The sequence below is a fragment of the Anthonomus grandis genome, chromosome 10 (genome assembly GCF_022605725.1).
Source record: "Anthonomus grandis grandis chromosome 10, icAntGran1.3, whole genome shotgun sequence".
NCBI classification, from domain to species: Eukaryota; Metazoa; Arthropoda; class Insecta; order Coleoptera; family Curculionidae; genus Anthonomus; species Anthonomus grandis.
The window spans coordinates 6,029,854-6,055,303 of record NC_065555.1 but is presented as its reverse complement, the minus strand read 5'-3'; the positions used below and the strand labels follow the sequence as shown (position 1 = coordinate 6,055,303).

Sequence of the window (25,450 nt, the reverse complement as noted above, 5' to 3'; positions counted from 1 at the left end):
TGTGAGTTTAAATAATAATAATTATATAATGATCGTGAATATTTTCAGTAGAGACCATTCTCACATTAGTCTTTTGGATGTTATTAGTTACTTTAAACATATATTTGCCCTGTTCAAATATAAGTAACTCTCTCAGCATTATTTGCCAGCAATTTGCCAAAACAATTGGAAGAAGAAGTTCATGATGATCATGAAGAAGAAGAGTCGGATGCTTCCCAGACAACACTTCCACGGACAAATTCTGTGTCCCTGCCAGCACCATCCCCACAATCAAATTCATTGCAATTACCATCTCCTCACTCGTATGCTTTGCCATCTGAGCCTCCACAATCATCAATTCATAAAAAAAAAACATCTTCAAAGCGCAGAGATAATAAACAATCAAAAGATAATGTAGATGAAAGCTTTGATGAATATTTAAAAGCAAAAAAAAAAACTTGATGCCAATATGGATCCGTTGCAGTAGGCCAATAAAATGTTTTTACTGAGCCTACTGCCCGATTTGAACGAGATGTCTTCCCACCAAACAAGAATGTTTAAGCGAAAAGTAATGGATTTAATTGATGATATAGTGCATAGTACGCCGAAGATTTTGAGCCCAAATTCAAATATATCGACAGGGTCTGAAGTCTCGGCAGAGTTGCAACCTACAACCTCAACAATTCAAACAGAACAAGGAAATATCTTGACCCCCCTTCATATTGCAACACATAATCCACAGAGAGCCTCGTCTTATTATAAATTTGTGGGAAATATGTTCAATACTAATGATGTTGTTTAATTTAGTAAATAACATTTATTTATAATTTTTCTTATAGTTTTTCTTACTTGAGGGTTATTAAAATTCTTTCGTCTGCTCCAACACATTCTCGCATTGGAGTATTTTTCTTATGGATAGCAGGGACAAGCAATTGTACTAAATGTACATATGATCCCTTTGACATTCTATAAAAGGCCATAAACTTGGCGTCAGTTTCTTGTAGTTCTTTTGCAGCAACAAAAGCTCTGCATTTTATGTTTTTCTCAATGTAGGGGTGAATCCAATATATCCTTTTCTTTTGTCGGTTTCTCCTTTTTCTATAATAGCAATAAAGGATAATATCCTCATCACTAGACTTTTTTTTAACGCGCACTGTACTAAAATAATAGTTTAAGCACAAAATTCCCCCGATAATTCAGAAGCGAAGTGATTTTATCAGTTGCATCGTGTGCGATTCTTAGTTGGTAACTAGTTTGTGATTTAAATTTCCAATTAGTTGAGTTTCTTAATGTGCGGAAGGCCTTAACCGAAGACGATTTTCGATAGGCAAGTTGAGTTTTGTGAAAAAATGACTGAAGTGATTAATGATAATACTATTCATGTAAAGAATATCTGCTTCAGCAATGAATGCACATTTTATCTAAATGGATTTATTAATAAGCATAACTATAGATATTCGAGCAATGAAAATCCTCATGCATTTGTAGAAGGGCATACCCAGTACCCTCAAAAAATTAATGTGTGGGCAGGCATTTTAGGAAATAGAGTGATTGGGCCGTTATTTATTAACGGAAATTTAAATGGGGACATTTATTTGGATAATATGTTGGAAGATACCATCAATCTGCTCATCACTGAATCCATTGGAAACCAAATCGATGATAATGGAAACCCTATACCTACTTGATGAGGCTGAAATATATTTCCAGCAAGACGGCGAGTTTCCAGATAAATCGGTAGGACGAAGGGGGCCTATAGAATGGACTGCTAGATCTCCTGATATAACGCCGTTAGACTTTTTTCTATGGGGTCATTTGAAATCTATTGTGTTTACTCCCCAACTTGAAAGTTTGGATGAACTTCGTCAACGCATCATCGACAGCTGCCATGATATCCCACAACATGTTTTTAAAAATGTCCGTCAGGAATTTGAACATCGCCTATATCATTGTTTGGCCAAAAACGGGCAACATTTTGAACACTTATTGAAATAAAAACTGATATTTTTAGGTTAGAAAGTTGTCCCCCTTGACAAACCTTTTGATGTATTTCGGCGTTTTTTTTTTAAACAGTGGTTTTCGATAAATCCGTGGTGGGAAGTTTTTAAATGAACACCCTGTATACTTTCATATGAAAGCAACAAAGTATTTAACTATTTACTAACAAATCTGAAAACACTGAATTCCTTAAAGACCTTCCGACACTTATTTAAGTTATTACTACTGGGTAGAGGTTATTATAGTAAGGAAGGAGTCTACCAGAACGCACTAAATAGTGTAAGTATAATTGATTATGTTTTTCATTAAGAATTAAAGACAGAGAACAATACTTTTCTCACTCTTCTGAACACTCTATTTTTTCTTTCACAAGAATTATCCAATTATGTTCTAAGTTACAGGACTTTGAAGTGAGTGGTTATCGTTCTTAGACAACCCTACCTAAATCACCTGTTAATCATGAAATTTTAATATTTACAAGATATAGAAAAAACCACATTCATAAAAAAATAACTCAATATATATATATATAAATATAAAAATAAAAATACAATTTAGCACTTAAAACCTAACCGGAAGCAATTTCCAGCATTTTCCTAACGTCGAGCACCTTCTCTCTAGGTTTTCCCAGTTTCTCACCCTGTTCCACCTCATACTTGTCGATTTTCTCCCAATCGCTCCATTCGACGATTTGTACATTTTTACTTTGAAGAACCCGCTTTAATTCACTAAATCCCGGTTTGGGTTCTTGCGGTCCCTCGTTGGTTATGTCTTTAATTATTTGCTCGGCTACCCCAAAAGCGTTGGACATGGTGGTCAGAATCACCCCCATGGGACCACTTGCTAAAAAAACAGACCTATGGTGAATATTGGTATAGGAAATACATTAAATTGATTATCAAAGAATTTGGAATATTTTAATAATAAATAAATGTTAAACATTACACAAGCTGTGTTTGTACAAGTCAATGTGAATATAACTAATAATATGGAAGCTAATTATAACAAATTAAAAATTTTTGAATGAAAATGTTTGCTTATACTCCATGTCATAAGTACAAAGCAGCTTAATAGAAAATATATGAGATAAAAACAAAGGACCTACATACTCATCTAAAAACAAATATACAATTTAAAATTAAATACGACTTTTCACTTATAAAAGCTTAGAACCAATATCACATACAAATAAAAAGCACCAGTAATCAAATAATGTTTCATTTTTGATCAAAATAGTTTAGGCCCTAAATTTCTAGTATGCAGTGGATTGGCATTAAAGAATTTAACACAATAACAATCATAGCCACCCCTGGTCCTTGAAAGTCTAGGTACAGTATCTCTATTAGGTCTGGTATTATAATTGTGTCTATCAGAGTAAGTTGCAAACTGGGACATATTAATACTACACACCAGACATTGGTATATATTATTATAAGTACAAGGAAAGGTAAAAATATATGAAGCTCTCTGATATGGTGCCTGTAGCAATCTCGGTAACCCATCTCCTCTGGATTCCAAAAATTCTGTGGGCATGACCCCAATTAAGTATTGCATGTGACATATTTGCAGCAAAATACCCATGATAAGCTAATGAAGATGAACGAATTCCTGAGTATGGATTTGAGGGTAAAAACGTTGTTCTGGGTTAAGAATTTGGGGCACTTTTGGTTAAAGCATGTTTTTTTGCCGATTCTATTAGCAAACTCTCACTATCCAAATAATTGGAATATTCGTATAAGAGTTTTTGCAAAAGAAAGGCCATTCCTTCCCTAAAATTTCCATACATGAACGAATTTTGTACCTCAGAAATTCTTTAAGTTAGAGTCAACTTTGTCATTCAAGGTCCCACCAAATGTCTGGTTTTGAAGTGCATATTATTGCAATTTTAAGATTTTTTCTGTATCAATGTACAAGTTGGGTCCTAACTTGGAAGCTAATTAAGATATTTCTATAATTCTTTTACTTTAGTGTAAAGGGATTCCTGAGGAAGGGTTTAAGCCTCTAGAATCCCCTCTTTAGTTAGAGGCTCTCCTAAGAATCAAAGTTGAAAACTTCGAAGTTTTGGTTGAGGCATTTTTTCTTGGCAACGCATTTCTCGCGATTATTTCACAAAATAATTGGAATATTTTTAAAGGAGCTTTAGGCAAAAAAGAGAATTTCTTACCCAATAATTTGATATAAGAACGTTCCTGATACCCCAAGTGTTTTCTGAATTAGAGGCAAACTTGTCAATCCAGGTTCAAAGGCCACTATACTTGAGGTTAGATGAAATTTTTGGATATGCGCAGGGAGCCATTTAAAATATTTTAAGTTCCTGAGGATGGACCGAAAGTTCAAAATTTCAGTTTGGCACTTTTTTTTCTAATTTTCTTAGTAAAGCTTGACTATTCTTGGGAATATCTTCATGAACAATTGGAATATTCTTAATTGTTGGTTACGGCACAAGAAAGAACATTATTTACCCAATAATTTTATATATGAACGATTCTTGTACCTCAGAAACTGTATGAGTTAAAGCCAATTTTGTCTTCCAAGTTCCAAACGCTAAATTTTTGTTTATTAGCGAATATTTTTGGACATAACTTAAGAGCCACTAAGAATATTTTCAAAATTCTTTTACTCTGTTATAAGAGAACTCTTGAGGATAAATTTGAAAAGAAAAACGTCATTTTGGTATAAAAATTGACTTAGGTAGGGCTGTTTTGGTTCAGTTAGTTTTTTTTTGCTATTTTTTTAACATATTTCAACTTTCCTTGAGAATATCTTCAGAAATAGTGGAAATATTCGTAAAAGCCTCTAAGCCAAAGAAAGTTCATTTCTTTCCCAACATTTTCATATGAGAACAATTTTTGTGCCTCAAAAACTGCACGAGTCACAAGCAATTTTGTCTTCCAAGGTCCATATGCCTGCCAATTTAAGAGTTTCGAAACGCATACTACGATAGAGTTTGTCTAGCTAAGGAAAGGTACACCATCTGTTTCAAAGCTGCGCCAAGTTTTGTCCCCTAATAACGCGATTAGCGACAGTAGCGCGCCTTTTTTTAAGAAAAGACATAAACACTAAAAGGTACAGAACACAAATATAAGAATTAACGCAACGGCACTGTTTATATGCAAATCGGGGCGATCGATACCGTTACTTTGGCAGCGGCGTAAACAAATTTACTGCGCAACTGAGCCGAACAACACGTGCTGTACCTTTCCTTAGCTAGACAAAGTCTATCTAGTCACAAAGAAAAATGAATACTTACCCAACCATCCAGAAGTATACAAGCCCTTATCCACCCTTCCAGCATCATTTTTCACCACCCCTTTGTCTTCTATAAAAGGTAAATCGGGGTCAGCTGGTACTCCCTTATACCCTATACTAGTAATCACCAATTCACTCTCAATAGTTTCCTTATTATCAGTTAAAACGGCTTTTTGGGTCAACAAATCATCTCCAGCCAACTTATTGACCCCCAAAAGTATCTTGTTTTCAAAGATTTCCAGGGGCGTCCTCATGAAAATTGGGTAAAAGCCCTTCGGGTTCTCCCTCGGTGATTCTCGGACAGATTTGAGCATAAGTTCAGTGATTCTTTTCTTGGGTCGTCCTAATTTGTTTATTACATCCGGAGTTACGTCCTGAAATTGCTCTTCGCGCCATATAGTGGAACAGTTTGGTAATTTTAACATTTCCCTTAATTCTTTTATGGTGAAAGCTGCTTGAAGTGGCCCCCTACGGCCAATCAGATAAACCCGTTTTACTTTCGAGGTACTCAACTGGTCCAGGGCATATTGAGTGATATCAGTTTTCTGTTAAAAAACGATTAGGTTAAAGCAAATAAGAGATTTAGAATACGAGGAGGGCACCTTAAGCTCATCTATTGGTGTTAAAAGTATTCTTGCTACATCAATGGCCACATTGCCTTGACCAATAAGGGCCACAGATTCACAATTTAGGTCGAGACACAAGTTGGCATCACTGGGCACCCCATTGTACCATCCAACGACTTTTCTTGCTGCGAAACACATCTCGTGAGAGTCACCAGGAATGTTTAGTTTTTGGTTCTGTTCAGCACCATAAGTCTATTTAATAGTGAGATAGATGCTTTTCATTTAAGCTTATAGTTAAATAAAAATAAGTTACCAAAAGAACTACATGGTACAGTTCTCTCAATTGCCTCAACGAAACATCTTGCCCCAACGTGATATTCCCATAAAAGTTCACATTGGGGCTCTCGGCGGTTTTTGTAAAAGTATGTATAACGTTTTTGACCTCCGGATGATCTGGGGCGACCCCGAACCTAAAACAACGACGCACTTGATAAACTTTCTGGTTTTTAATTGGCCTGGTGGCCTAGAAAGGGCAATTAAAAATTGGATATTGACCCAATTTAAATCGTAATTATATGAAAGGAGGTTTAAAAATTAATGTTTTTTTTATGGACTTTGATTACCTCACAAGCCCAAAGGGCACTGGCAGTTTTTTCCAAAATATCCACCTGGATTTCTTTCAGTTTTTTGGCTAAATGCTGGGCCGCGTAGAAACCGGCCGGGCCCGCTCCCACAACGCACACTTTCGGTTTTAGCGATTTGACATCGCAGAAGTACCTTCTGGCTATTGAAACAGTGGAATTTCTTAACATGTTCCCTTGGGAATTCGATAATTTTACTGGTTTCAAAAGTGGGTCTTTTCGGTTGTTATTGTTTACCAAGAATGACGGACGGGCCGAACTTAACCTTACTTTTAAAATGTAATGCATATCATGTCAATGTCAAAAAATGACGTTAGTGACAATCAAATCGGCGTTGCCAGATTAGGCGATTTTGATTTGAGGAAGATTTTGAGGTTAAGTGTAACTGATTTAAATTTCATACATATCAAATTATGAATACACTAAAGAGACTCAATCAAAACTATGTGTTTTAAGAATCAGGTTTTAAGCAATAGGGCTTAAAACTTGAAGGTGGTCACAATGAAGATTTTCAACTCACCATACGACCAATCACCGTTAAATATTATAGTAGCTGCGCATTAAAGTATACGAAGGCCAAGAGGCGGCAAAATTTAAAAAAAAACCTGCGATTGTGCCTTAATATTCCGATATAATGAATATTTAGGTGTTTTTTGGTAAGGCTACTCTTATCTACTCTTTCTTAGGCTAATCGATTAAATCGATTAGAACTGCTGATATTATTAAGTCATTTATAATTGATACATTATTCAAACATGAAACGTACTTCCACTTGAGTGAGAATATGTATTTTTTACAGAATGCTAGATTATTGCAGATTAAGACATTGATTTTTTTAGCCTTGATTCATGGATCCTTGGATTTTCGAACGCCGAGACTAATTCTTGAGTTTTAGTCTTGGATCATGAATCCTTGGATGCCAAGGATAATTCGACGTAGCCTATTACTTTTTAAATTGTGGATTTAAAAATCTAATTGCAATAATGTCTTGGCACTTGAATCCTTGCATTATTGCGCCCCAAGACTAATTTTTTAAGTATTCTTAAATTTTTAATCTTATTAGCTCTTGAATTCTTGGAAACAAGTTATTTTTTTATGTATCCAGGCAGATATTGGGAGCGATTTTTCGGCACTTTTAGGCAAAGCATCAATTTCTTCCAGGGAATCGCCTGGAGGAAGTTTCAACTGCCTGGAATAGTCACTTGAGTTTCAAGTAGTTAAAGCAACTTTTCAAGGCACTTGAGGCAATTTTGAAGTAATGGAAGTCATTTTTTGATACGTCCAGACCATTGACACTATTGAGAGTCATTTTCTAGCATCAGTTTCTTCCAGGAAATTGCCTGAAAGAAGTTTCAACTGCCTGGAATAGTTCCCCCAATAGTGTTCCAATAGTGGCGAAGATAAATAGGTAAGTGAAACAATAAATCACTCTCAGAGAAGTAAAGCCAGCCAACTTACCATGTAAATTCATTAAACTGCCAATTTATTTCCAGATATTGTTCTTTCTTAAAGAATCTTTAAAGTTTCGGTTCTCTTTTTGATATAAGAAGAGATATTCTCTTACTAACTGGATTAATAATTGATCTGAATTTATACATTGAATTATTCAATTCTTCTTGGCATAAAATATTAGAAAATCGGCAGGGAGGAAAGGAATATATCTGAAATAATCATACTCATCCTTCATTTTAATAAACCTCAACTATTTAATTATCGAGATAAGATAGTTTTAGGGCCCTAAAATAATCAAAACTAGTTATCAGAAATAGTTTTAAATTGAAAAAGTCATATGTCAAATGACGATGTTCTCATTGGTGGCATTCTAAAACCTAAATTATAAAATTGAACAAATCGGTTTTTTAAGACTTAAAACTAATGTGTCTCAGCCTTAATAGCAACCCGATATATCGACGATTTCTTGTGGACACTCCACTTCCTGAAAGCTGACGTCCGGATTGGGAATACCCTCCATAAACTCCCAACGCCACCTGCAACCGGGTTGAAGTACTTCCGGAAGTTCCGCACACTCCTACAACAACAAAAAAAACAAATTAAAATTAATGTCTGTCTAATCAAAGCAACCAAGTACCTCCAAAGTGGAAATCCCTCCATACTGTTCGCCCCATCCGGTGGAGGGACAGCCCCACATCTCGGCGCAGGATACTAAACAGATGCCCACTCCACCCCCAGGATTGGACAAATCGAACTGATTCTGAGTCAAATCGCCTCCGGTGTTCGTAATCTGGATTAAATGCTGTTTGCCCGCCAGTTGACCTTTGAACGAGAGAAGTATACAGGTGCAACAACGACTCGAGTCATTTCCGCCTAAAACAGGAAGAAAATGAAAAAGAAATTAAAACGCATTGTACAATAAAACCTGAAAAACTCGCAGCGGCAAATCCGTAACTGAGGGTGGAGTTCACGATCCAGGGCTGCTGATCGTTACACATAAAGGCAACCGGCGGCTCCGCCCCTGGCTCGCAACTTGACTGGTAATGGGGGCTCACGGTGGTGTTACCGTCGATAGCGCATGACCTTGCGGGGTTCGTTTTATCAGCAGGTAAGTTCTCGTACCTGTAAGCACCCTAATTGCCTCATTTGGTAAGACCCGGTTTCGACTTACCAGCTGCAAGAAGGCTTACTGCAGTCCCAGTATCGCGTGGTAATACCGTCGCCGCTCATCCCTCCAACCACGGGGACAATATCTGGTGAAACTTCCGCGCCCATGTGGAACCTAAATGAAACTTTTCAGTTTACTGAAGACTGTTTTTAAAGACACTTACAAGTGAGGCCTAAGATTAAAATGGCACTTTTTAGGAACATTTTTATGCACTGTATGGGTTAAATTATCGTTTGTTAAGGCATTTAAATAGGTATTTGGTTATCTTAAGTGCTAATTTAATCTTTGAAGTGGTTTGTTTATTATTATGTAAGGATTTTGTGATCAGAAGCCCTTGCAAGGTGAACATTTAACGTTTTGACCTCGGATTAGGTATTAATTGATTCATGAGATCTTAGGCTTATTCCTCCTTATTGCACTCTTAGGATATTTATTATGGTTTGACTTCGTCGTTTAGTATTAAGAATAAGTGTCTTACTTACAGTTATTATTAGACTAAGTATAATTAGATAAATGTATTTGTATACAGTATTTTTTTAAAAAAAGAGAAATATGTCTCCAATATGACGTCATAGCCCGCTCCCTAACCTTAATTATGTATCCTAGCAACCGGTGCATTTTCCCTCGTCGATTTACACATCTCGTGAGAGTCTGTCACTTGTCTTACTTGACATTACCGACTTGTCAACAAAAAAAAAAAATAATTTCCTATTATTTATATATTTTTGTTTTTTTTTTTCCGAAAATAAATAAAATAACACAGCAAGAAAATATCAGAAATGAGCAATAAGAGGCCCCATATAAGGTCCCATATCATTAGCCATTAAACTAAGGTAAGTAATAGTTTCGTAATTTAAAATGGCATATGTAAAAGATCAAATGTCATTATCCCCATTTGTTGTTTAATTGATTTTTCGTTAATAAAATCGCCTTAACATTAAAATATAAATATAACCTTGACCAACAAACCCATTTGTTAAATAATAAATATAGTAGGCATATATACTTTAAAAACTTCATCATTCCCAACTGCCTGTAATAATAAAATAATGCATCAAATGTTCGGAATCTTAATTTCTTTTTAAATCATAAGAATTCATAAATGGAATCTTAGGATTATGAAATTATGAGAAAATCCCTGCTGAGGTATTACAATGCTCCTCAAAGTCCACTCTTTAAATTTCACCCCGAAACATTTAATTAAATCAGATCAATCTCTTATGAAATTAAGTTCGGAGAGTCTTTTGGCATGCATGAGCATGAAAATCATTAAACCTATAAAAAAACTTGACACTTTATCATTTGACGAAATTAATCAACCAAGCAATTTCCCTGAACAAGTTTTTAAATATCTTCAAAAAAGGCAATGTGGTACACCAGCCTTCAAAACTAAGAGATTACTAGATGACAAATCCAAATATAGACCAATATCAATTTTGAAGATACAAATTTGTGTCCACTTCAAAGGCAGGATATAAATTATTCTTTTAGAGGCAATGTGGCTTTTTACATAATAGGTGCTGGAAATAATCAGGTAAGATAACAATGTAACAATACTTGGACGTCATGACTGTGTCGTGAGAAAACTTGTTTCTTATGATTTCTGCTTGGATAGAGTTCTATTGGTGGATTCTTACCTCTCTGAAAAGAAACAATATGTATCCTACCACCAACAAACCTCTCAGGAAGCATGGGTGTACCCTAAGGACCTGTCCTATCAGTTTTTATAGCAATTTGACCATCTTTGATCTCTTTTTCATACTTGAAGGGTGCACACACAGATTTTATTTTCTTAGTTGTAGTTTGTACTCCTGTGATTGTTTTCGCTGTATAAAAAGCACTTTTTTGTTCAAACCTTTGCATTCTTTAATTTCCCTCTTAGTTAATTTAATCCTATCGATTGTTTTGTCCTATGTACTATCTGCCTTTGGATTATTTCAGTGTTTGCTAAAGAAAACTTGATGACTACTCAATAGACATATTTTGTTGCTGATACTGCATGGGTTAGCGAAAGATATATTAACATAGCGGAAAAATTTAATCACTGTTGTATAATGTCTTACTCGGCATCTAATTTATGTAAATGATTTGGTAAACCTTCAGAGAGATGGTAACATTATACTATTTGCTGACAATATGACCAATTATACAACATATCACATCAGCCACAAATATTGCCAATTGCCAACAGAGTGTCTGTTTCCTGAGCGTTCGCCTTGATTTAGGACTAACAAACATGTCTCAGAACTAAGTAAAAAGTTGTCAAAATCAAGTTATTTTATTTAGAGTTTGTTGTCTTGTATTTCTTTAAAGTCTCTACTTACATGCCATTCTAGAATAGGGACATTCTTTCATGGCCACAAGATCTTTGGCTTACAGGGGAAATGTGTCAGAAGTCTGTGATGCAAGGATGATTGGTGTCATATTTTGTTCAGGTGGTGTTGTTGATATTGCCCTGTCTTTTCACACTGTGTCTCTACTCTGTGTAAGGATGAATCTCAATCTTTTTTCTACCCAAGCATCCATTCATTGCTACCCAACCTGTAACATTGCTAACTAGGCTCCAGAGGTCTTGGAGGTAGGGTAACCCTTTGCAGCTACAGCAGTTTAAAAAAAAAGACACTTTGAAGAACTTGTAAATATGTAAATAGTAATACTCAATCATAGGATATCATTCTGTAACACCTTTTATCTGTCTCAGTTATTAAGTACTCTCCTAAAAAAAAGTAGTATTTTATTAGTCTAGTATGCAATTTTAATTATGACCCTAAGCTTACTTTTGTAATGATGCTTTGCATATTTCTTGAAATCCCCCGTAAAACACTTCCAGAGTAATGGAGGACTCGCTGAGTGTAAAATCAAATGAATCAGTGCCGACCAGTGACGAGTTTGATTTCATCTCAGACAAACCTGGGGCGAGTAAAACTCCCACCCTGGATTTTAAAGGAGGCCTAAGCGACCTAAAAGACGCCCTTAAAGAGGTACTAAAGTGCACGAACCCATTTAACCCTAGAAAATATTCGTTTATCTACAGGTGTTGCAAGAAACGGACGGCCCCAAAATGACTGATAGCATTGACGGGCTCGAGCATAAGCTGGAGATTGGACAATCGACTTTTTATGGGACGCCAGTACCGGAGGGCCAAGATCCGTTGAGTCATGAGTTAAGTCCTACCGAGAAGATGGATTCTATGAAGACGGATAATAGTACGGAAGACGACTGCAGCAGTAAGATAATATCTTCTATTTTATGTATTTATTTGATGGAAAACTATTGTATGATTGTAATGAAAAGTTTCAGATGTGGACCAGGACTGTACGATTTTTGCTGGGGTGACGTATTTAGGGGCCGCCCAGATAAACGCCCCAAAATCCGAAAGTGAAATTCACAGAAACATGGCCATATTAAACGAGCAGTCTGTGGAGCAGGGAATTAAAGTGTCTGTCTCTGTACCGGTTTCTAGTCAAGGACTTGTCGTGTAAGTGTCATAAATATGAGCATTCAATTTTTGGGATGTTTCTTTAATCGCCTAGAAGAAAATAATTATTTCATTTATTCCAGGCAGTTGAGAACCAGCTGTCTGGTATAAAATTGTTATTTTTTGAATTAAACTGTGGTCTGATGGCAGTTAAGGTCCACAATTCAATTTCAATCAGTCAAAACGTGATTTCGTCCACAATTTAGGAAAACCACTGGAAGCTGAGAAAAACCCCAATGAGTTTATTATGATGATGTTAAATTTCCGGAGAATTATAACTTGATTTCATACACTTCATTTCTAGGCTCTACGATGCCCAAACAAACTCAGTGATTTCGCGATACGAAATCCATAGAATATTGTTTTATGCGAGAGGATCAGCGGATAGTAAAGAAGCGAGTTGTTTTGCTTTCACTTGGTCCCACGGAGACTCCCAGGAAACCGCCATTTTTCAGTGCCATGTCTTTCGTTGTGACATAGTTGAGGCGGTCTCAAGGGTTTCAGGTACGAAATTGGCACTATTTAATTCAGGTTTTCTAGTGAACATTGGCCCGTTGTAGCCTGTTTTGCCAAAGCTTTCCAAAGGGTCCCCAAGTCGATAAGTTGTTGCATAAACTCAGCTGCGGACGTGATGTCTGGATCGGTTACGACTTTACCGGAAGCTAAAACTCTGATGCACGTCTTTGAGGTTAATTTGGAAATCAAAGAGGAGGATGGAAAGGTGATTGAGGTGTGAAATGGTTTCATGTTGCTTAAATTGTTATTTTTTCTCTTAAGGGATCTTATTCGACAGTCGGAAAGGACAGGAACGGTTTTAGGTTAAAGGCCAACCTGGAGAAGCAGCTTTCGATCGGAATTAAACAGGTTTCAGATCACGGTCCCCAGTTGGTGATCGAGCGGTGTTTCGGCGTTTTGGTGGCCTCAGGGCGGGATGTGAAACATTCGGATATGCAACTATTGGAAATGGTAAGGAAGTTGTTAATTAAAAAACTGGTTCAGATTTTTTGAAGATTTTCATGGAAGTACCTTAATTAATTTGATTGAACACCTGTTTCGGTTTTTTTTTGGAAATATGTACAGGGAGTGGCGTTTTTTATGAAATTCAAAAATGCTTATAAGTCAAAAATTATTCAGCCTAGAAGTTTAAAAATTTGCATGAATATTTTTTAATTAATTTTATTAGATAGCTGTTTCAGGATTTTTCAAAAAGATATATAGGGAGTGAAAAAAAATCATAGAAAAACTGAAAAATGACTATAGGTTAGGTACTATGTTAAGCTTAAAATTGAAAATGTGTGTACATATTCTATGGACAATTTCATTGGACACCTATCGCGGCATTTTTTGAAATATTTGAATATTACCAAGAATTTATTTATTTTTTTAATTTTGAATATTCAAGGAAGTGCTCATAATACTGTTAAAAATGCACGGACTTTTACACAACCGTCACATAAAAATTTAGGGAAACTTAAATAAAATATTATGTGAAAAAATTCTATACATAAAGTCTTAAGTAATTTTATTTATTGTTTGTGAATATACATGCGTCATAGTAATTTTTAACAAATTTTGGAATTTTAATATGAAAATATTCATTAGATATGTGATTTTACATACAATTGTGTACGGTTACCTTTTGAGTTGTAATTTTAATGTGTAAAGTGTAAAATTCGCTAAATTGTGTAAATCTACTTAATATTTAACGTAATCGGCCGACCGATCGCATCGACACAACGGCCAAGTGTATTGCGTTTCTAAAAGAAGCTCATCTGCTGTATACGCGTGAACGGGAGCCCATACGCTTGCTTGCTTGTTTCCTTGTTTGATCTTGTCGGTTATAATATTTTTGGTTTAGTTTGTTTTAAGTGTGCAGAGCAGAGTACAGGACAATTTGAAAAAAGGTAGGTATTTTATTTTTATACGTTTACGCTCCTTTGTCAAATATGTAAATTCAAAGCGAACAACCTTTTGTCCTATGATAAGTACCTTGCATTTCACAGACATGAAAAGAAAAAGACTTATCTTTGCCTATAAGACCTGGTTGCTAGAATTTTAACTTATAATAAATATAAGGAATATGTTTATAGTAATCATAGGACTCAAGAGTATATTTAAAAAATAATAATTTAAATAAAATAATCAAAGTTAATTGTAAATTATGTAGTTACAACAAACGTTTAATCATTTTTTGAGTCATATAAAAAATTATTGTATGTCCATCTTCAAAAGACTGTAATAGTACATACAAAAATATTAATAGCCTTAAGAGTCATTTTCTAAGAAAGCGTAGTTTCATTCAAAGGGAACCTGACAGAAATGAGGTCTCTGACGACGTAGGTACTATTAATAATTTTTTTAACAATGCAGAAAATCATACTGAAAGTGAAAATTTTATTATTGACACAAATGTAATAAAAAATGCGAATAATAATGAGCCTTTAAATGACCCTAAAGAATTTTATTTAAATCATTTGTCAAAACTTTATTTACGTCTACAAACTAAATTCTTTCTTAGTGACAATTCTTTGCAAAATGTAATCAATGGTTTTATGGACCTGAATAATTTTAATATGTCTCAAATAGAAAATAAGCTAAGAATAAAAATAATGTTGACCCGGCGGTCATCAATGAAATTAAAAATTATTTTTTTATGAATCTAGCTCATAATAACTTTGATGGAAAGTTAAGAACCCCATACATGAGACATTTATACTATAAACAAAATATATCTTATATACTCTTAGAACATTGAAAGGCTAGAAGTAGCATGCCGTGGAACTATGGGCAGGTTTGTTTGCTTGCAACATCTCTGATGCAATGATGCCAAGTGCTTATAGAGAAATGGCAAAAATCACTTTATAATATCATCAAAATTTTCAGTTGTTTCCGAAGGCACAAAACAATACTACTGCTCCCCTTTAATAAAATATCAAGCATTTTTTAAAAATAAATTTGATAAGATACTCTATATCGAAGTCAATATAAGTTAAGTAAATGAAAATAAAGTACGAAGAAACGAGAAAACGGTAATGGCATCGCAACGCCGCTCGATCGCATTGTTTATGTCACAGATACAAGCACTCTTTACCAGTGACGTCGTCAACAAATATTTACCTGATAAATTTTTATTAATTAATAATTAAAGAGTTTGAGTATAAATAATATTACCATTTATGAGCTATTTATGTGTTTTTTTTAATGGACTTCATTAGAGGAAGGTCCTAATGAAAGGCAGCATTTTTGTCAAAGCATTTTTATGGAAATTAAATATTTTATTAATATAATATTATAGATTTCTTAATAAATCATGTTTTAAGACACAAATTTTTAACATTTTGCAAAATTTTATTGTTATTGTTATATTGGACAAAACTCAGTTTTACATCACTTACTTACATCACATAATATATACTTCTATGCTGCTGACTTTTTCAAACGGACAGTATTGCTTCAGCGGAAAAAGTTAAAACTACAAGGATGTTCAAATTGTGAAGGAGTTGCAGGTTTTTTGTAGGTTATAAGATTTTTATTATGAGTATTTAGCCTGTATAATGGTTTTGAGACATTTAATAGTGACCTATATAATACCTAATACCAAATATTATATCATATTAATTTATACTAAAAAACAAAGCTAAGAATAAAGACTATGTACAATAGATTAGATTAGAGAGTTTATTAGTAGTAATATACAAACAAGTGCTTTTACAAGTCAAATAAAATATGTAATATGTTGGGCTTTTCCATAAAATCATGTTATTATTTCATGTAAGTATTTTAATAATGACTTGAGACATCTAATTTAATTTCTTTGGCGCAAATTTGCTTGTTGCAATCTTCGAATTTTAATTTTTTGTTCTTTATTTTTTTCCATAATCTGGTGACAAGTGATTAAGCTCTTGAAACGGTGGAATCATCAGTGCTTAGGTCCTCAGGATATCATTTTGATTTTACCCTAGAATAATATACATAAAAATATAGTATTACCAAAATTAAAAAGAAAAAATTAAAAAAATGTATTATGATAATCCAATTGATCAATAAAATGTATGTTATTATAGAGAATCTTTGTAATGTCATACATTTGATGATTTGCATTTAATTAAACAAATATAATACAATAAAATACCATATCACTTTTAAATAAGATATATAGAATAGGATGATACATGGCATAAAACTAGTAGTCTATTTTGAGTGTATTTTTACCTTTTCCTTGGCAGAGTCAGGGAATGTGTAGCAGTTAAACAAAAACGGCTTGGATGAGAAATAGTAATTGTTGACCTAGACTCCACGGTTACTGTAGAACTATAATTCTCAGATGCAGTTATTGTTGATGATGAATGATCAGATCTGTAATTATACAAAATTTGATGTATCAAGAATATTAATCTATTTTAATTATCCATACGTGTCTATATTAGCTTCACTGTTTGTACTATATACCATTTTGAAAGCTAAAGAAGTTTTTGCACTCTTCAGGAAAGCTACCCCTGTAGCTTTGAAGGGTAAACCACTTGGTAAATTAAGTGCTGCTGTGTTTTTAACCAGTGCATCAGAAATCCTAGTAAAAAAATAGTTTTACACACATACCTAATTTAATAAGTATTAGGTATAAATAAATCTTATATGAGTAACACTAATACTTTTTGTGAAGAAGCTGTATGTTTTACAACATAGCCCAAGCACAAGTTTTAAAAGGTTTTTTTTTAGCTTACATAATGTAGTAAATAAAAGCATGCAAACCTTTATCAATAATTCTAAAGTAAAATATACTCATACCTATAAATATACTAGAAAAATATATTTAAAAAAATTACCTTTGAGGTAGAGCTGATTTTTTTAATAAAGTCTGGCTACTGATAATATTATCTCCCTTATATCACTTCTAAGGATGTGATCTGAACAAACAAATATGTTCTTTTTAAATGTGTTGATTTCCATTAATGAAACCCATTGTTCCCTTTGGGCATAATCATTGGGCAATCTATAATAAGTATTTGATATTTAATCAAAAAGCAGAAAAAAATTACAGTAATAAATTAATATGTGGTGCCAATTACTATATATATTATTGTCAGTTGCAATAAGGTAAAACAAAAAAAAATTATGGAACAAATTTTAAAGAAAGACAAAATTAACTTTATACATAGATATCAAACTATATATAGATAGTTACATAGGTATTATGTATTTTTTCTGCCAAAACAACAAAAAAAACATAAAATCCTGTAATAAAACCAGGGACAAAATTCTAGTTTTATATCTTTTATAGCCTATTAATAGATGAATATGTTCAAAAAAATATTTAGATTTAAAAATATAAATATGTTGGTATTTTACGCACACTTTCACATTCAAATTTTTATTAGGTTTATATCTATAAGATCCCCTATTCTACGTTTATGATGATGGTTACCCCATGATGTGATGTTATGAAAGTATCGGTACTTACTTGTGAAAATATCGGCTTGAATCACGTTTTTATCATGATGCGGCACAAACGACACAAGTTTTTGCCATCCTAGCAATTTAAAAAAACACTAAAACGTGGCCTTTTTTCCTTTTTAAACCAAAAATTAAAGAAAATACACGAATCCCGAATATAAACAAAAAGCCGTTTGACAGATGACACAACGCGTATGGTTTAGGCGCTTAAGCTCCGGTGTTGTCGCTTCAAATTTTTTAGAAGCAGTTTTAGGGATAAGAATGTTAATAATTTTATTTTTTTTTTGCTTAAGGATATTATATTTATTCTTAAAATAGGTTAATTGTAGTATTTATACTTTTTATTTTAAATTTTCCTATAAAATATAACAGAAATAAGTTAAATTAACGTTATAATGTCTGTTAAAATATAGCTAAAAATTTCCTCCGTTGGAAATTTGTGTCGACTTGACAACAGAGAATCGGCACATATGTTTGTAAATAAAACACCCCTCTTGCCCCTGTGCACATGTTGGACTCAAACAAAGTTGTTGTTTACTAATTCTAGCCTTTCAATGTTCTAAGTATATACTTAATATGTATATTTTTAAGGTGTTGGAAAAAAAGAGAATAATTACAACTTGTACTATGAAAAAGAAATAATACTTCAAGATACTTCAATTGACACCGGACTAGAGGTCCTATTTGATTTATATTTTAATTTCAATCTGAAGTACCCAGAAAAAGTTTCTTTAACTATGGAGTTTGCTCAGAGGTGAGTTAGAGAAAAAAAACTTCGTGTTACGTGTAACGTCCAACATCGCCTTTTTTTTAATGTATGTATGTAAAAGTATAAAACATTTCATTATCCCGTACATAAATACAATTTTGCATTTTATACAAAATTAAGAATATTATTTTGTGTTTAAATATTATTTAATATTAATATTCGCATAGCAAATATAACGCTTTATGCAACCGTTTTCAATTTCAAAATACAGGTTATAAAATTTTTTGTTTTTTTTTTTGTTTCTTTAAACTCTAGCGCAAATTCTTTTCAAGTTATAAACAAAAACGAAGTTTACTTTTTTATCTTAACTTTTTAATACTTATTTTTTGAGATAAAATTTATCGTTTAATGTTAAATGTAAACTTTATAAAAAATCTTTGTAGGTAAGTAAATGTCGAAAACAGTTGCGTAAAAGATTTTTAAATTGTTTTGTTTTATTAAATCTACCAGTGTTTGGGCTATTATAGCATAGCAAAAATATTAATAAAATATAAATAAACATTAGTACTTACCTAATTTTTAAAATTTTGTTACAGATATTTCCTCAAAATACATCCGGACTCGGGCACCAAATGCACCAAATTTAGGCGTGTGCTTACTTTACTAAATAAATTACGAAATTTATAGGTTTCATATTCTTAACTTTAAATATAAGGAGTTATTTAAGGAGGATTTTTGTAAAATGTGCCTTTTTTGTTCTCTTATTTTAATAAATATTCCTTGGAGTAAAAAGTCCCTTAAAAATCCTGATTGGCCGACTTGGGCCCAATTAGCCAATCAGGAAACTGAACTTTAAGGAATGCTTAAATAAATCGCAAAGCAAATAGCCATAAGTTATTAAGAAATTAAAGTTTTTAGTTATATTAATCTACTGATATCTGCTGTTTACGGTAGGTAAGATAAATTATTAGTAAGTTCCTAAGTTGTTTTTGAACTCATAAGTTCCTTTTTTTGTGATGCTTTAAAAACCGGGTATAATCTCATCTTATACACGGGTTTTTTCGGTCTTCTATATATATAATATATGGTATGTCGACGGCACGTTTTAGGAGCCGAGCAATTTGAAATTTGGAAACATTCAATAAATGAGAACAAAATCTGTCATCCTAAAATATTTTATTAATATTACATACACTATATGTATGTTAAATTGGCAAGTCTCTATGTATTATTTTAAACGTTAGTTAAACAACTTATATTTAAAATTGATCAGCAGTCGTTTTTCTAAAACATCCAATGCGCCTTGGGATCGATTAATTTAATAAAATTTAAATTATTAAAATTAAATTGATTTAATAAATTTAAGTTAAACTACCTTGGGACACCCCCTGAATATTTGTTTGGTTTGTGTTTATTTAATGATAATTTATTTAATGTTTGTGTTTAGCGTGCAGCTCATTTTTGTACGAGCCTTTTATGTTTTTGTTTTGTTTATTCTATATTCTCTATAAAAGTTTAAATAAACCATTTTCTATGAAAGTATTATATATATTATGGTTTTATTTTCTATTTAATTTTTAAAAGTATAGGTTGCTGCTCACCACATATTGGAATTTATCCGAAAAAGTCCTTTAAGCGTTGCAATGCGGTGACTTTATTATTATAGGTAGTTGGGATTATAATCTTTATCAATTGTTGGAAATTTATTTTTTCAAAAAAAAAAACGTTTTTTATAAAACGAGCTATAATGTAGAATATTGGTTAACTACAAAATATCGAAAGAACATATTCCTGTATATAGCTATAGTAATAAAGTCACCGCATTGCGGTGCGTAAAGCACTTTTTAGACAAGTTTTATGGTATGTAAATGTGGTAAAGCAGAGTAGGTAAAAAAAATGAAAATTTACATAATTCAATGTAAATATTAAATGTAATTTTACTTTCTGTGTAAATTTACACGTCTTAAGTAAAATTTTAAAGGAATTATAAATAGTCTTGTGTAAATATTATGTGTAATATCAATAATTTACATAAATTTTAGTGTAATATTAAAATGTTAATTTACATAATTTTTGAAATTTAAGTTTAAATTTTTCATAAATTATGTAATATTTAATTTTTTTTGTAATAATACATTCTTGAAAGATGCCATGAATATTCATGTATTTTTACAATGTGATTTTTTACAGTGAACTTCAAAACTACTCAAAATTCAAATTTGAAAATTTGTGTACACATTCTATGAATAATTTCATTGAACACCTATCACAGCATTTTTTGAAATATTTGAATAATACCGAGAAAAAAAATTAAAAAAAACAGTTTGAATATTTCAAGAAATGCTCATAACTTGAAAACTACTCAAAATTTAAAAATTTATGTACATATTCTATGAATAATTTCATATTTCAGTTTTTTTTTTAATATTTCAATAATGGGACACTAAATTTTAGAAAAAAAAATTGAAATTTTTATTTTTTTTGAAAATTGCAATAAATGCTCGTAACTCAAAAAATACTCTAAATTTAAAATTGAAAATGTATGTTCATATTCTATAGAGAATTTTATTAAATACCTATTTCTGCCTTTCTTGAAATATTTGAATAATGCTAAGGAAAAAAAAATTGAATGTTCCATAAAGTGTTCATAATTCAAAAACCAATTTATAATCGAAAATTTGTGTACATGCTCTATGGATAACTTCATTAAACAACTATTTTAGGATTTGTCAAAAATATACACAGAGAGTGAAAAAGAAATATATGGAAAAAGAAACATACAAATTAAAAAAATGCTTACAAGTGAAAAAATATTTCACATAGAGATTTGAACATTTTTACAAATATTCTTCAATTAATTTCATTGGACACCTGGTTCAGCTTATTTTTGAAATATTTGAATAATGCTGACAAAAAAAATTGAAAATTCCAAAAACGCTTATAAATCAAAAACTACTCAAAATTTAAATTTGAAAAGATGTGTACACGTTCTATGGACAATTTCATTGGACACCTATTTCAGAGATTGGAAACCTATTTCATATTCAGAAAATGCCAAAAAATGTTCAACGCAAAAACCTGAAAATTTCCATAAATGTTCCTCAAATAATTTGATTAGATACCTACGGGGGTATACCCGAAAAACTTATATTAGCTGAGATATCGCATTTTTGGAGCCCATTTTTGGCCTCAAAAACGAGGTCAAAAAGTGACTTTTTTCGAATTTTCAAACTGCTCTTATTCCCTTAGTTCTACTCTAATCCCGATATAACCCGGTGTTTTCGTTAAAAACTATATAAAAAATATTATTATTTTTTATTTATAAACTTTTATAAATCCATACTAAGCAGAACAAGATAACCCCTCCTTGTTTTATATCAATAGAAAGAGCAAAAAAACCAATCGAACGACAACCTGACACTCATCCTGGCTACTTGGGACCCCACCGAGCAAAACTTCGAACCCCTCAACCTGGAAACCCCAAAGGATCAAAAGCAATTCATGACGGTAGCGATCGATTTGGTCATCAGAGGAATCCAGGAACCCGTGAGGTAGTAAAACTTTTAAGGGTCTTTTTTTTTTTTTGGGGGGTAATTTTCATGATTTTTTCCAGGTTCCAAATCGAGACCCCCGTAAGGGTTTTCGGACAAGGTGAGAGGAACTTTTGGTACTTCCAAAGAAAGTCTTTGATTCAGCAGTTTTATCTGAACTTGAGAGAGGTAAGGCGGTAACCACCATAAATATTGTAAAACAATAGGCTTCTTATCAGAAGTGGAAAATATAGGCAATTAATTAATTTATTTCATTGCCTTATCAGCGAAGAATTATGAAACGAATACTTGTTGTTTATTCGTCGTAAATGATTATCGGGAATTTCTAGTTTGCAATTGTTCTCGTTAGTATTTGGACGGTTTATCAGATTTTAGGTTCAAATTTAATAATAATAATAATAAAAAATAAAAGATTAGCGAGACGACCCAGTTTCGACAATCCAAATTTCATTATCGGCGGGTTTTGTAGCAAATTAATTTATCCTCGTTTCAGATTATCGACGATCACAACGAAGTTATTTACGAATATTTAAACATGGAAACTTCGGGCGAATTGGACCGGAACTTATTGAATCTCAACCTGAACTTGTCCAGTTTGATTCAGTCTCCCAGTATTACCAGTATCGACCCCCTTACCCCGAAGGAGGAGGATCTTTCAGGTAATCGAAAAAAATAATTTATTAATGACTTTAAACAATTTTAATTTTAAGTTTTTACTTAAGGTACTGCAGTAATAATATTAATTTTATGAGATTATGGTTTTTTGATTACATGACGTTATATCAAGTTACTTTAAAAAAACATTTGTTTGGCCTTTTTACACATTTTCTTACAATTTCCAATATTTATAATATGTACTTTCATTTTCCTCGATCATATGCTGACAGTGGGTATATTTTGTTCTTAACAAGTCATTTCTTAACATATTTTTATTTCTCTTACTTCACTTTTTCTGATTTGTTCTATATTTAGTATTTTAGTTTTTATATACAACGTTTCACTAGGAGTTCAGTAATTCCTTATTATTGGTCCTACACGTATCACAATAACATCAAAAACTTGTATTGATCACATCTTTCTTTAAAAAAAATTGACCGCACATATCATCTTCTCGTTTTACTTAATTTTAGTAAGGAAGATGTTGAATCAGGTAAGATTTTAAATAATGTTAATTTTAAAACTATAAACAAACGACAAAAGGAGAAACTTACGTAGCCATCAACATTGGAAGAATAGTGTTATAAATATTAATTATTTATTAAATATTAATGAAATCGCTATAGTCCTTTTATTCTTACTTGAAGTAGCCAAATATTAAGCGACCGCAAAAAAATATATTGAACTCTGCCGCCCTCAGGGGCGTGCCGTTAAAATAAAACGGGTGGGTAATATAATAAAGTTATCTTCATAGTTTCAATTAAGTTTTTTTTATAATAGTTTTACTAACAAAGTCAACTTCAATTGCTTTGATCTGACGGAATTTTTATCAATTCTAAATATGTTTTTGGTTTTGAACAGATTTAGAATTGATACTATTAAAATGTATTATTGTAAAGCTTACATGAGTTGTTTAAACGTTATACAATGTTTTAGGGACATAAGGTTTAATTTAAAATACAATGTGGTTTAAAAATTCACCTATTATACAATACCTTTTTATATTAAATTGCCTACTTTTTCGCAGTGGATCAAGCAATCCGAAATTTATTGACAGATGCTATAATGAATCGATTTGATACCCAACAACGTGCGTGTTATGTCCATAGCTTTTATAAATTAAATCATTCCTACATCGCAGTTTTAGGTCGGTTGGGTGCTCGTTATGCTCTTCACAACGTCAGTGAAGCACCTAGTACCAATCTCATCAATTCTTGGATAAATAAATTTGAAGAAAGGGATTAAAATTATTCATCCTTCTGGAATCATACGAAATGTGCGCACTAATCAAAATATTGACCGTGTTAGCGATGCAGTTGTCCAATATCCACACAGATCAGTGCAAAAATATGCTGCGGTTCTCCAGTTACATGAATCCAAGGCTAATAAACTCAACAGGTTACCTCATGCCTCTCCTCACCTCAGTCCCCGCGACAGATGGATGTGACGTCACCCGGCGGCCAGCTCCGAATGCCCGTATCAAGCGCTCTCTCTCCTACTCCTTTTAATCTGTATAACACTGTTCTTTTCTGCTTCACATTTTAAAAGCATTTTAATTATTCTATATAGTTATAGGTATTTTAATTAAATAACGACTTTAAAAGAACATTTATATTTTTTATATAATTATAATATTAAGATTTAATTATGCGCAGCCGGTGATTTTTAGTAAGTATTCAAAGTATTAGTTGTTTTTTTGAAGCAAAATGGCGTAATAAATTGGCGGTTCATACTAAAAATATTTTTTGAATTTGATTATTGATCTCATATTCTCATTACACAGGGTGCTTTGGGAGAAAAAGACTTATATTTAAAGGGATATTTTGTAAGTCGAAAAAGTTTATGATGTAAACACTTCCAGTAATACACATTCTTTTCGAGTTACAGTTACTTAAAAAAAAAGTTTTTCTTATACTAATTGGAAAACACGAAATAACTTTTTTTTTTAATTTGTTAATAAGGTTTATAGGATATACATTTTTGTAAAAAAATAAACAAATTACATATTTCAGAATTTATTCAAATCATTATAAAAAAAATTATGAAAAAATTAATTCCGCCTGATAAAAATAATAAATTTTTTAGGACAAAAAGACGAATTTATTACAAAATCTGAAATTATTTTATTAGATTTTTTAAATTTTAGTCATATATTTGTCATCGGGTACAATAATTTACTAAGTTTATTTTCATAGGTTAAAAATAATCGCACCTTTTTTAAATAGAGAAATGCGAATATATGTATATTGTTTAATAATACGTAGGTACCATTCAAACACTGATGGTAGATCAATATATTTATAAAGATTAACACAAATACAAAAAATATAATCTTAATAATAAACGTATAACATCAAGTAACAACTTTCTTCATTTTTTTTTTAAATTTTGTCATGGTTTGCGGTAGATTTTCTTTTAATGCCCCTTTCTTGTTTGGATATTTCGTTCAGATATTTCATTCTGATGAACAATCTCTGTCTTAGATAACATGTAGCCGCTTTCAAAATCTCTGTCCTTATATAACATAATAAGTGTGTAGACTCATGAAGGC

The 25,450-nt window shown here is 32.2% G+C and overlaps 3 protein-coding genes and 2 long non-coding RNA genes across 9 annotated transcripts in view; 2 read left to right on the top strand and 3 right to left on the bottom strand.

Moving 5' to 3' along the window:
• Positions 1 to 2,479: 2,479 nt before the first annotated feature.
• On the bottom strand, positions 2,480 to 6,708 carry LOC126741072 (NADPH:adrenodoxin oxidoreductase, mitochondrial). The gene is given in 6 exon segments (XM_050447378.1): positions 2,480 to 2,820; positions 5,228 to 5,771; positions 5,829 to 6,044; positions 6,106 to 6,262; positions 6,416 to 6,444; positions 6,446 to 6,708. Coding segments are annotated over 6 exon segments (1,380 nt in total). The 5' UTR covers positions 6,605 to 6,708; the 3' UTR covers positions 2,480 to 2,545.
• A 1,407-nt stretch (positions 6,709 to 8,115) lies between these two features.
• LOC126741068 (endoglucanase-like) lies at positions 8,116 to 9,203 on the bottom strand. Its single transcript, XM_050447372.1, has 4 exons — positions 9,057 to 9,203; positions 8,811 to 9,007; positions 8,523 to 8,758; positions 8,116 to 8,462 (listed from the first exon to the last, which is right to left on the bottom strand). Exons 1-4 carry the CDS (start codon positions 9,158 to 9,160, stop codon positions 8,322 to 8,324), a joined length of 678 nt encoding a protein of 225 aa, XP_050303329.1. The 5' UTR covers positions 9,161 to 9,203; the 3' UTR covers positions 8,116 to 8,321.
• Positions 9,204 to 9,735: 532 nt separating this feature from the next.
• LOC126741588 (rab GTPase-activating protein 1-like) overlaps positions 9,736 to 25,450 on the top strand; it is a 45,422-nt gene continuing 29,707 nt past the window's right edge. For 3 of the 5 annotated variants that reach the window (XM_050448070.1, XM_050448068.1, XM_050448071.1), the window contains exons 1-10: positions 9,736 to 9,886; positions 11,884 to 12,034; positions 12,088 to 12,280; positions 12,348 to 12,531; positions 12,836 to 13,035; positions 13,092 to 13,252; positions 13,309 to 13,497; positions 22,076 to 22,242; positions 22,305 to 22,410; positions 22,736 to 22,901. In XM_050448070.1, the coding sequence (XP_050304027.1) occupies positions 11,888 to 12,034; positions 12,088 to 12,280; positions 12,348 to 12,531; positions 12,836 to 13,035; positions 13,092 to 13,252; positions 13,309 to 13,497; positions 22,076 to 22,242; positions 22,305 to 22,410; positions 22,736 to 22,901 (1,513 nt within the window). In that variant the 5' untranslated portion in view covers positions 9,736 to 9,886; positions 11,884 to 11,887. The remainder of the gene's footprint in view (positions 9,887 to 11,883; positions 12,035 to 12,087; positions 12,281 to 12,347; positions 12,532 to 12,835; positions 13,036 to 13,091; positions 13,253 to 13,308; positions 13,498 to 22,075; positions 22,243 to 22,304; positions 22,411 to 22,735; positions 22,902 to 25,450) is intronic. The other 2 variants (XM_050448069.1, XM_050448072.1) reach the window with 2 other exon arrangements.
• On the bottom strand, positions 15,228 to 17,217 carry LOC126741594 (uncharacterized). Its single transcript, XR_007662232.1, has 3 exons — positions 16,946 to 17,217; positions 16,744 to 16,887; positions 15,228 to 16,489 (listed from the first exon to the last, which is right to left on the bottom strand). It is a non-coding gene; the product is annotated as an uncharacterized LOC126741594 (long non-coding RNA).
• On the top strand, positions 18,421 to 19,423 carry LOC126741595 (uncharacterized). The gene is made up of 2 exons (XR_007662233.1): positions 18,421 to 18,736; positions 19,288 to 19,423. It is a non-coding gene; the product is annotated as an uncharacterized LOC126741595 (long non-coding RNA).

Coding starts and splice junctions, on each gene's coding strand:
- LOC126741068 (XM_050447372.1), bottom strand. CDS start 9,160: ATGGGCGCGGAAGTTTCACCAGATATTGTCCCCGTGGTTGGAGGGATG. Junction 9,008..9,056: donor AGTAAGCCTTCTTGCAGCTG/GTAAGTCGAAAC, acceptor GGGTGCTTACAG/GTACGAGAACTTACCTGCTG. Junction 8,463..8,522: donor GAGGGATTTCCACTTTGGAG/GTACTTGGTTGC, acceptor TTGTTGTTGTAG/GAGTGTGCGGAACTTCCGGA.